The 11,182-nt window shown below is 39.1% G+C and overlaps 1 protein-coding gene across 2 annotated transcripts in view; it reads right to left on the bottom strand.

The window, feature by feature from the left end:
• Positions 1–3,458: 3,458 nt before the first annotated feature.
• The window catches only part of LOC135519098 (OX-2 membrane glycoprotein-like), a 30,130-nt gene continuing 22,406 nt past the window's right edge, over positions 3,459–11,182 (bottom strand). For both annotated transcript variants that reach the window (XM_064944155.1, XM_064944156.1), the window contains exon 8: positions 3,459–4,915. In XM_064944155.1, coding sequence (XP_064800227.1) covers positions 4,905–4,915 — 11 coding nt within the window. In that variant the 3' untranslated portion in view covers positions 3,459–4,904. The remainder of the gene's footprint in view (positions 4,916–11,182) is intronic.

Raw genomic sequence — 11,182 nt, 5'->3', positions numbered from 1 at the left:
TATGAGGGAAACTGGGTGTGTCACTGGAGGGGGGGGGGGGTTGGAGCAAACATGAGAATGATGACAGATTCCAGTACTATTCCACGATCAAACCTTATACTGATATAGAAAGCACCTATTCCTCTTGAGTGTACAATGTGCATAAGAAATGGAACAGGTTGTGGATTTAGTTCTGAAGACACACAAACACATTCCTGGCCATGCTAAAGCTGTGTGGAAAACTAGTGATCTGATCTCTCATAAGAAAACATTCCATTTTCAGACAATAATCTGTTTTACTGCACACCAAGCCAAGAGAACACAGTCCCACACAGAAGGCAGTCAAAGAGGGAAGTCACAGAGGGCAGTCACAGAGGGCAGTCACAAAGGGCAGTTACAGAGGGCAGTGTTTGTGAAACAGAGCAAATAAACACACTTTAACCAGCCTTCACTGTAGAGCTGCCCTTACAGATTGATGCTGACCTGTGTGTGTGTGTGTGTGTGTGTGTGTGTGTGTGTGTGTGTGTGTGTGTGTGTGTTTTTATTCTCCAAGGCTCGGTACCCCTATCAAACACCACGGCTCAGGATAAAACAGACTTGGAACAAAGTGCATATGGAAGCCAGATATATTTTAAACAGCCAAGAGGAGAGTAATTCCACCTTTACCCCCTCTCTCTCTCTCTCTCTTTAAAGTCAATCCAGGTGTACAGAGACTGGCCCCAGAATTCCATTCCTGGGATACAAACTCAAAAACCTCAGTTTTGTTTTGTCAACTTTCAATGTTCAGTATTAAGTGTCAACTATTTTGTAACCAGTAATACACCAGACCTTTTTCTAAATGTTTTTATCTTACATTTCATCACGTCTTCATCACACAGTACATTTTCAAGTGACAGCATCTTCCTTCATACGGGGGCTGTGTTGACCTTTGATGTGGTTAGTTGCCTCTTCAGCATGTGAAGTGACTCTGGGAGAAGGCACATTATGAAACACATGTTATCTGGTAAGAGCCCCCCACACACATATTCAATGGTTACATCACATACCACAGCAGTCAATGTACATACTGGGAAAAACCTCTAAGTAAAGTGACGTGTATGATGACGCAATTAGAGAAGTACCATTATCATAGCAAACCATGACAGTTTTCTCCTAAAAAGGCAATTAACCTTGACTGCTATCTGATGCCAATACAGATTAAGTAAATCGGTTCAGCATTTCATGAAGCTCAAATCTGCAGAGACCTGATAATACTGATGGCCTGGCCACTCCTTGGTGGCAATGATTAAAAAGGAAAGCCATTGCACATATTCATACACGTCTTCTACTGGGAATCACATTAAACCATCTGACCATGGAATCTGAAAACACACACACTCACAAACAACTCATAACTACAGTTATTCACCCTCTCCCCATGATAAAAATGGCATTAATGGTATAATTTTATAAAATATGTTTTATCTAAGCATATATTCCACCACCCTCTAGCCAACTCTGCTAGAGTTCTGAGTAAGTGGTCTATGTCTGAGACCTGTGGTTGAACCCTTACAGATAGCTTTATCATTGCCAGCATGCAACAGATGTAGGATTTTAAATTGAGCCAGTTTGATACAGCAGGAAAATAATCCTGCAGCAACAGAACATGTGAATTATTAGGTGGGATATAACATTTTTGTAGGAGATGATCCATTTTTCAGTAGCACTTTACTTGACACGGTCATAATGTCATAACAGTTGAAATAACTTGTCATAACCTGTTATAATATGGTCATATCACTGTCATGACACATATGTAGACCTGACATTTATTGCATTATTATATGGCTGGTTATGACACCTACATAAGAGTGTCAAACCCCACAGAACCTACCACAGAGGGCAAACACTTCATGTCAACACTATGTTTATGTTATAGATTTTTGTATTTATTGACCATGTTAAATGATTATTGTAATTGGTGTCAGACATGCACCTACCCCAAAGCTCTGTTTCTGATGACTGGGATGAATGCAGGTGCATGTTTCAGGAGCAGGACAAGACACCCTCTTTGTGACTGATGAATGACATAAGGGCATGTACAGTACGTGACAGGCCTATCTGGCTTATATGGTTATGACACTGATGGTCATAATGCTTCTTGACAGTGTCATAAAGTCTATCATCTTAGTCCAAGTAAAGTGACACAGGATGGTCATAATGCTTCATGACAGTGTCATAAAGTCTATTATCTTAGTCTAAGTAAAGTGACACAGGATGGTCATAATGCTTCATGACAGTGTCATAAAGTCTTATCTTAGTCCAAGTAAAGTGACACAGGATGGTCATAATGCTTCATGACAGTGTCATAAAGTCTATTATCTTAGTTCAAGTAAAGTGACACAGGATGGTCATAATGCTTCATGACAGTGTCATAAAGTCTATTATCTTAGTCCAAGTAAAGTGACACAGGATGGTCATAATGCTTCGTGACAGTGTCATAAAGTCTTATCTGAGTCCAGTAAAGTGACACAGGATGGTCATAATGCTTCATGACAGTGTCATAAAGTGTATTATCTTAGTCCACGTAAAGTGACACAGGATGGTCATAATGCTTCATGACAGTGTCATAAAGTGTATTATCTTAGTCCACGTAAAGTGACACAGGATGGTCATAATGCTTCATGACAGTGTCATAAAGTCTATTTTCTTAGTCCACGTAAAGTGACACAGGATGGTCATAATGCTTCATGACAGTGTCATAAAGTCTTATCTTAGTCCAAGTAAAGTGACACAGGATGGTCATAATGCTTCATGACAGTGTCATAAAGTCTATTTTCTTCGTCCAAGTAAAGTGGCACAGGATGGTCATAATGCTTCATGACAGTGTCATAAAGTGTATTATCTTAGTCCAAGTAAAGTGACACAGGATGGTCATAATGCTTCATGACAGTGTCATAAAGTCTATTATCTTAGTCCAAGTAAAGTCACACAGGATGGTCATAATGCTTCATGACAGTGTCATAAAGTCTATTATCTTAGTCCAAGTAAAGTCACACAGGATGGTCATAATGCTTCATGACAGTGTCATAAAGTCTATTATCTTAGTCCAAGTAAAGTGACACAGGATGGTCATAATGCTTCATGACAGTGTCATAAAGTCTATTATCTTAGCCCAAGTAAAGTGACACAGGATGGTCATAATGCTTCATGACAGTGTCATAAAGTCTATTATCTTAGTCCAAGTAAAGTGACACAGGATGGTCATAATGCTTCATGACAGTGTCATAAAGTCTATTATCTTAGTCCAAGTAAAGTGACACAGGATGGTCATAATGCTTCATGACAGTGTCATAAAGTCTATTATCTTAGTCCAAGTAAAGTGACACAGGGTGGTCATAATGCTTCATGACAGTGTCATAAAGTCTATTATCTTAGTCCAAGTAAAGTGACACAGGATGGTCATAATGCTTCATATGACAGTGTCATAAAGTCTATTATCTTAGTCCAAGTAAAGTGACACAGGATGGTCATAATGCTTCATGACAGTGTCATAAAGTCTATTATCTTAGTCCAAGTAAAGTGACACAGGATGGTCATAATGCTTCATGACAGTGTCATAAAGTCTATTATCTTAGTCCAAGTAAAGTGACACAGGGTCGTGAAGTTATTTGAAATATGATACCTGTAAAGAATTCATTACAACATCCACAAAGTATTTAAGAAACAAACGTTTAAACGAAAGAAAAAACACATTTGTGTAGATGTCATAACCACCCACAAAATAACGCAATATACTGTATGTCACAACATGTGTAAATATATGGGTCATGACAGTGTTATGAGAATATTATGACAGGTTTTGACAAGTTATGTCAGTTGTTATGACATATTATGACATGGTTATGATGGCATTCTAACTTGTTATGACACTGGGTTTCAAATAAAGTGTTACCAATTTTTCATAAGGGAAAATCAAGTCTGAAATTTCAAAGTGGAAATTACAAACTTTAGAAGCCTTTTTACACCTCAACTACACTACATTGCAGGAAAGTTCTCCTGCAGGAAAATTCTCCCTCCACATGGTGATCAAATTAAGATCCTACATCTGTAGGAGGTTCCAGAAAGAAATCACGCTTAGCTAAATACTGTCAGTTGCATACACATTATGTATACTTAATTGGCAAATAACTTGGCAAAGCAGGCTGTCCCATGAAACACTGAGAATAGAAGGAAAATGATGGGGGGGTCAAAAGGGTAGGTCCTCCACAGAAGCAGCATTACAGTGGTCTAAAGTGGGACTTTAAAGTTTGTAAATTCCATACAATAACTACTCAGCTCTTCTGCATTCAGTGTATCACAAGACGTGAGGGCCACTGAATACTGTAATACCCTGGTCGACTAAGGTATTTTCACTTCTCATTCAGAGTTTTCATGGTTTTCCCACAGACATAGTCCCCTTCCTCTCGGAAACATACTTTACAATAGCACAAAGAATCCAAGGCAGTTACAAGAAGAAAATAATTAGTCAGCATCACACCTCATGATATATATTGATGGTGTTTGGGGTTATCAGAGGACAAGGTTAGGTTCAGATCTGTTAGGATGTGTTGTGATTATTCTGGGCCGTATTCAAAGAGTCTCAGAGTAGGAGTGCAGTGCTGGTATGTGACTGTCCATGTAATCTTATTTATTATGATCTGAAAGGGAAACCTGATCGCATATCAGCACTCCTACTATGAAACTCTTGAAACTGGTGAGTACAAGCCATTGTGACTAAACATTTGGTGTTTTGAGTGGATGGATTCAGATTCCCAGTGACCCTGTGATGTTGGTCATGATGGATTGTATTGTGTGTCTTCTTGAGGTGGGCCTTGCTTCACTTCTGAAGGTGCAGCAGAATGTTGAGGAACAGTCTCTGATTGGCTGAATATCACTTCCTCCTTTCAGACTCCGTCTGTGCAGAGGAACGAGAGAGAGAGAGTGAAAGAGAGAGAAAAAGAAACAGACAGAGAGAGAATACACCCTGGCGTGAAGTTTTGATAACTGTGTAAATCTCTTTAGGACAAGGTGACTTTTAGAAATATATTTCCCTGTATTTACCCCCCAAAATGAAATGATATTTAGCTGCAAGTGTGGCTATCATAATGAAATACAAATGTCATTTTGATCTGGACGAGAATGCCAAATTGAGGCAAAGGTAGGTATCGCTGGATTAAGTACCGAAAATTAGTTAAAAGTAGTAATTCATAAATTAGGTACATTTCTTTAAATTGACAATTCTGTGAACTGTCTTGTGCAAGTTTTAAATTGACACAATACCTGTTAGCAAAGATGTCAGCTGGAGATGATGTGCAGGAGCTTGCACGGATTTGTAGATTTGAATGATGTCTACTTTGATGCTAATTAGCATTTTTTAATCGTAAAGTAAATAGAGCCTAATATATTGACCAAAGTCACCTTTTTGATAACTAAAAGACAGATGAGTATTTTCATTGTATTCTCTTTACAGCATCAACCCTTTCCTTTCTAAACAATGTTTTCCTGCAAAGTTTTTTTTAAGTATTGCGACATGTCTGGCTTGGCCTCTCTACTTTTGACAGACAGTGGCAACTCAAGAACAATCTGCCCAAATTGCACGTGCTGCCTTTCCTTCAGACTGTAGGCAATATGATAAAAAATTATCCACAACTTGTTTTTAAAAAAGAAGGTAAAAATCCTCTGTGGCCAGATCATCTATTTAGAATTATTGTATTTATTTCTGTATAGACAGGAGTATGTTAATTAGGATATATACATTTGGCAATTTAATTCAATTTACTTTAGGAAGATCTTAGCTTCCCCTAGCCTTATGGACTCGCTGCGTATGCTTGAAACCAAAACAGCACATAACTTCCATTCACTATTCGAGTGCAGGTTACGGATGAAGTTTGTTTTGTGGGCCACTCAAAATAAAAAATACTTCCACTGGCCTTCCAAGTGGCGCAGCGGCCTAAGGCACTGCAGTGCTTGAGGTGTCATTACAGCCCCGGGTTCAATCCCAGGCTGTGTCACAGTTGGCAGTGACTGGGAGACCCATGAGGCGGTTAGGAGAGGATTTGGCTGGCTGGGATTTTCTTGTCCCATCACTCTCTAGCAACTCCTTGCAGCGGGCCGGGCGCCTGCAAGGTGACTTTGGTTGCAAATTTTACAGTGTTTTCTCCGACACATTGGTGCGTCTGGCTACCGGGTTACACTGTGCAGTGTGTCAAGAAGCAGTGCGGCTTGGCAGGGTTGTGTTTCGGAGGACGAATGGCTCTCGACCTTCACCTCTCCCAAGTCCATACGGGAGTTGCAGTGATGGGACAAGACTGTAACTACCAATTGGATATCACGAAGTTGGGGAGAAAACCAGGTAAAAAGTACAAACACATTTTTAATAATCAAATAATAATTCTATATGTAAAGACCAGATTAAATTAAGAATAGTCTGATGGGTGAGAATATGATCAAGTGCTTGTCAAATTGTGAATGAGAGACTGATGAAGTGTGTGCAGCCTGTGCAAGAAACAGAGCAGAGCTCAGGCCTTTCATGCTTTTTTCAAATCATCATTAATTCAGCCTTAAAATTGATAACAACATCTAAACATATAGCCTTACGTCTGTATCATAACTAAAGTTAAATAAATAACTCTAAATGAAGCATATAGGAGGATCTTCTTCTTTGTTGACCGCTCAACAAATAATAGCCGCATGTGTGCACTCCTTCAAATCATTTGGAGAAATTATCCTTTCTATTTTATTCAGCTATGTTCAATTGAATTCTTTATACTATAAAATAATCTAAAATAATGCCATGGAATTCAAAGCAGATCTTGTCTGCTAAATGAACTGTGTAGCCTACAGCCATATGACATAGCCAGATCAGGGCGTAACATTTAAAAAGCATATATATTTTAACCATCATTTAACTGTCAGTTAAGACGTGGCGGCAGGTAGCCTAGTGGTTAGAGTGTTGGGTCAATCCCGGAGCTAACAAGGTAAATATCTATCGTTATGCCCCTGAACAAGTTAGTTAACCCACTGTCACGACCATCGTAATAACATTCGGACCAAAGCGCAGCGTGATATGGGTTCCACATGTTTATTGAATGAAACGCACAAAAACAATAAAGTATGAACAAAACGTGAAGTAAATGAAGTGCTCACAGGCAACTACACATAAACAAGATCCCACAAAACACAGTGGGGAAATGGCTGCCTAAATATGATCCCCAATCAGAGACAACAAAAACAGCTGCCTCTGATTGGGAACCATACCAGGCCAACATAGAATTTAACAACCTAGATTACCCACCCGAGTCACACCCCGACCTAACCAAAATAGAGAATAAAAAGGCTCTCTATGGTCAGGGCGTGACACCCACTGTTCCTAGGCCATTATTGTAAATAAGAATTTATTCTTAACTGACTTGCCTAGTTAATCAAAGGTTAAATATATAAAATAACAAATTCTTATTTACAATGAGGGCCTAGGAACAGTGGGTTAACTGCCTTGTTCGGGGGCAGAACGACAGATTTTTACCTTGTCAGCTCGGAGATTCAATCTAGCAACCTTTCGGTTACTGGCACAACTCTCTAACCGCTAGGCTAACTGCTAATAATAATAACAACTCAGAATATGCTATTCTGTTCTTCTGAAATAGGCTACATTTTCTTCATATCATGTTTCTTTAGACCTGTCTAAAATAAATAATGGATTTACTGTGATGGTGTAGACTATATTACATGGATTTATTTGACTTTTTAAAATGTAGATGTTTCAACAGTCTGCATCAGTGTGTGGAAGCCAGGAGATGCTGATCGTGTTTATGTTAATTAACGGTCAATTACTGTGAGACCGACAGTTATTTGCTTGACAATCACATGCTGAAAAAATGTCATGACTTTGGGCACACTCTTTGTTGTATCCCTTACTATCCTTTATGTATAACATCTCCATTCTCCACACTAGCAATGCTGAAACCAGCGATGACACAGAGGTTCTTTTAATTAAGGATCGGCGTCCCATCAACGGGACAGCTGTAAATCTTGCAGAGCCTTTTGTCACCATCGCAGATTTTAGAGAAACAAAAAATGTCGGTACATATAAGGGTCTTATATCGGCTGAAAGCTTAAATTATTGGTAATATAACTGAACCGTCCAATTTACAGTAGATATTACTGTGAAAAAATCCCATGCCATTGTTTGAAGAGAGCTCCTAACGACAAAACACTTTTTTTCACTGCAATAGGTTTGATAAATTCACCTCTGAAGGTGAAATGTGTACTTACATTCTGAAATCTTGCTCTGATTTATCATCCAAAGGGTCCCAGAGATAACATGAAGTGTTGTTTTGTTAGATAAAATAATTTTTCATATCCTAAAAAGGTCCATAAAGCATGCACGATCGATTTTGTATTTCCACTCATTCAATTTGTAAAGAAAGGAATCGGTGAAAGTCTAACCCTAAACTTTGTTTCAACCAGGCAAATCCCATTCGTATGTATTCCTCAGAGATCCTAGAATGTAACCAGACTTCACTATATCATTAGGGTTGTAGTATATCCTATAGGACACCAAATTTGGTCAGAAAGCGACGCCTTCATGGCAAGCAGATGACGTGGCCGATCTTCATTTGATCGACTGTATCTTTGTCAAATAAGCACCAATCAGGGTCAAACAAAGATAGCTATATAGCCAATGAGCTGGGCGTTACGGGAGTATCTGAAACCCCTCTGTCTGTCACAAAATGTAGGCGCTAACCTTTTGTGACAGCATGCCTTTTCCTTTTGGACAAAAATTACAAGAATATTTTTTTACTTTTATTTTACTAGGAAAGTCAGTTAAGAACAAATTCTTATTTTCAATAACGGCCTAGGAACAGTGGGTTAACTGCCTGTTCAGAACGACAGATTTGTACCTTGTCAGCTCGGGGATTCGAACTTTCAACCTTTCGGATACTAGTCCAACGCTCTAATCACGCTCTAACCACTAGGCTACCCTGCTGCCTTAATATTCAGAGTTATGAAGTTATGAAAACTGGTTGTTTTGCAAATGTTGAACTTATAATATGGCTACTAATACTGGAAAATCTAAATCAAAGTCCAAATTTGATGATATTCTTGCAGAAAAATGTAATACTAATGCCAATGTCTCCTTCACAATTTGCCCAAATGTACAGTGCCTTGCGAAAGTATTCGGCCCCCTTGAACTTTGCGACCTTTTGCCACATTTCAGGCTTCAAACATAAGATATAAAACTGTATTTTTTTGTGAAGAATCAACAACAAGTGGGACACAATCATGAAGTGGAACGACATTTATTGGATATTTCAAACTTTTTTAACAAATCAAAAACTGAAAAATTGTGTGTGCAAAATTCTTCAGCCCCCTTAAGTTAATACTTTGTAGCGCAACCTTTTGCTGCGATTACAGCTGTAAGTCGCTTGGGGTATGTCTCTATCAGTTTTGCACATCGAGAGACTGAATTTTTTTCCCATTCCTCCTTGCAAAACAGCTTGAGCTCAGTGAGGTTGGATGGAGAGCATTTGTGAACAGCAGTTTTCAGTTCTTTCCACAGATTCTCGATTGGATTCAGGTCTGGACTTTGACTTGGCCATTCTAACACCTGGATATGTTTATTTTTGAACCATTCCATTGTAGATTTTGCTTTATGTTTTGGATCATTGTCTTGTTGGAAGACAAATCTCCGTCCCAGTCTCAGGTCTTTTGCAGACTCCATCAGGTTTTCTTCCAGAATGGTCCTGTATTTGGCTCCATCCATCTTCCCATCAATTGTAACCATCTTCCCTTTCCCTGCTGAAGAAAAGCAGGCCCAAACCATGATGCTGCCACCACCATGTTTGACAGTGGGGATGGTGTGTTCAGCGTGATGAGCTGTGTTGCTTTTACGCCAAACATAACATTTGCATTGTTGCCAAAAAGTTCAATTTTGGTTTCATCTGACCAGAGCACCTTCTTCCACATGTTTGGTGTGTCTCCCAGGTGGCTTGTGGCAAACTTTAAACAACACTTTTTATGGATATCTTTAAGAAATGGCTTTCTTCTTGCCACTCTTCCATAAAGGCCAGATTTTGTGCAATATACGACTGATTGTTGTCCTATGGACAGAGTCTCCCACCTCAGCTGTAGATCTCTGCAGTTTATCCAGAGTGATCATGGGCCTCTTGGCTGCATCTCTGATCAGCCTTCTCCTTGTATGAGCTGAAAATTTAGAGGGACGGCCAGGTCTTGGTAGATTTGCAGTGGTCTGATACTCCTTCCATTTCAATATTATCGCTTGCACAGTGCTCCTTGGGAAGTTTAAAGCTTGGGAAGTCTTTTTGTATCCAAATCCGGCTTTAAACTTCTTCACAACAGTATCTCGGACCTGCCTGGTGTGTTCCTTGTTCTTCATGATGCTCTCTGCGCTTTTAACGGACCTCTGAGACTATCATAGTGCAGGTGCATTTATACGGAGACGTTATTACACACAGGTGGATTGTATTTATCATCATTAGTCATTTAGGTCAACATTGGATCATTCAGAGATCCTCACTGAACTTCTGGAGAGAGTTTGCTGCACTGAAAGTAAAGGGGCTGAATAATTTTGCACACCCAATTTTTCAGTTTTTGATTTGTTAAAAAAGTTTGAAATATCCAATAAATGTCGTTCCACTTCATGATTGTGTCCCACTTGTTGTTGATTCTTCACAAAAAAATACAGTTTTATATCTTATGTTTGAAGCCTGAAATGTGGCAAAAGGTCGCAAAGTTCAAGGGGGCCGAATACTTTCGCAAGGCACTGTACCTGGGTGACTTCACACTAAATGCCATGTCGTTCGCTCATGCTTCAAGTTATCGGTCTGAAACTTTGCATATACACTGCTTCCATCGTATGGACACCATCGAATTACCACCAGAGTGATGGCTAGAACTGGGACTTTTCTCTTGCATTTCAAAGATGGTGGTAGAAAAATAACTATTGTTTTTTTCTTTGTATTTTCTTCTATAAGATCTATTGTGTTATATTCTCCTACATTCAATTCACATTTCCACAAACTTCAAAACGTTTACTTTCAAATTGTACCAATTGTACCAATTGCTTCGGGGCCTGAGCTACAGGCAGTTAGATTTTAGTTAGATTTTGGTATGTCATTTTAGGTGAAAATTGAAAAAAGGGGGCTATCCCTAAGATTAAATG

The sequence above is a fragment of the Oncorhynchus masou genome, chromosome 29 (assembly GCF_036934945.1).
Source record: "Oncorhynchus masou masou isolate Uvic2021 chromosome 29, UVic_Omas_1.1, whole genome shotgun sequence".
Lineage (NCBI taxonomy): Eukaryota > Metazoa > Chordata > Actinopteri > Salmoniformes > Salmonidae > Oncorhynchus > Oncorhynchus masou.
This window is presented reverse-complemented; position numbering and strand designations above follow the sequence as displayed.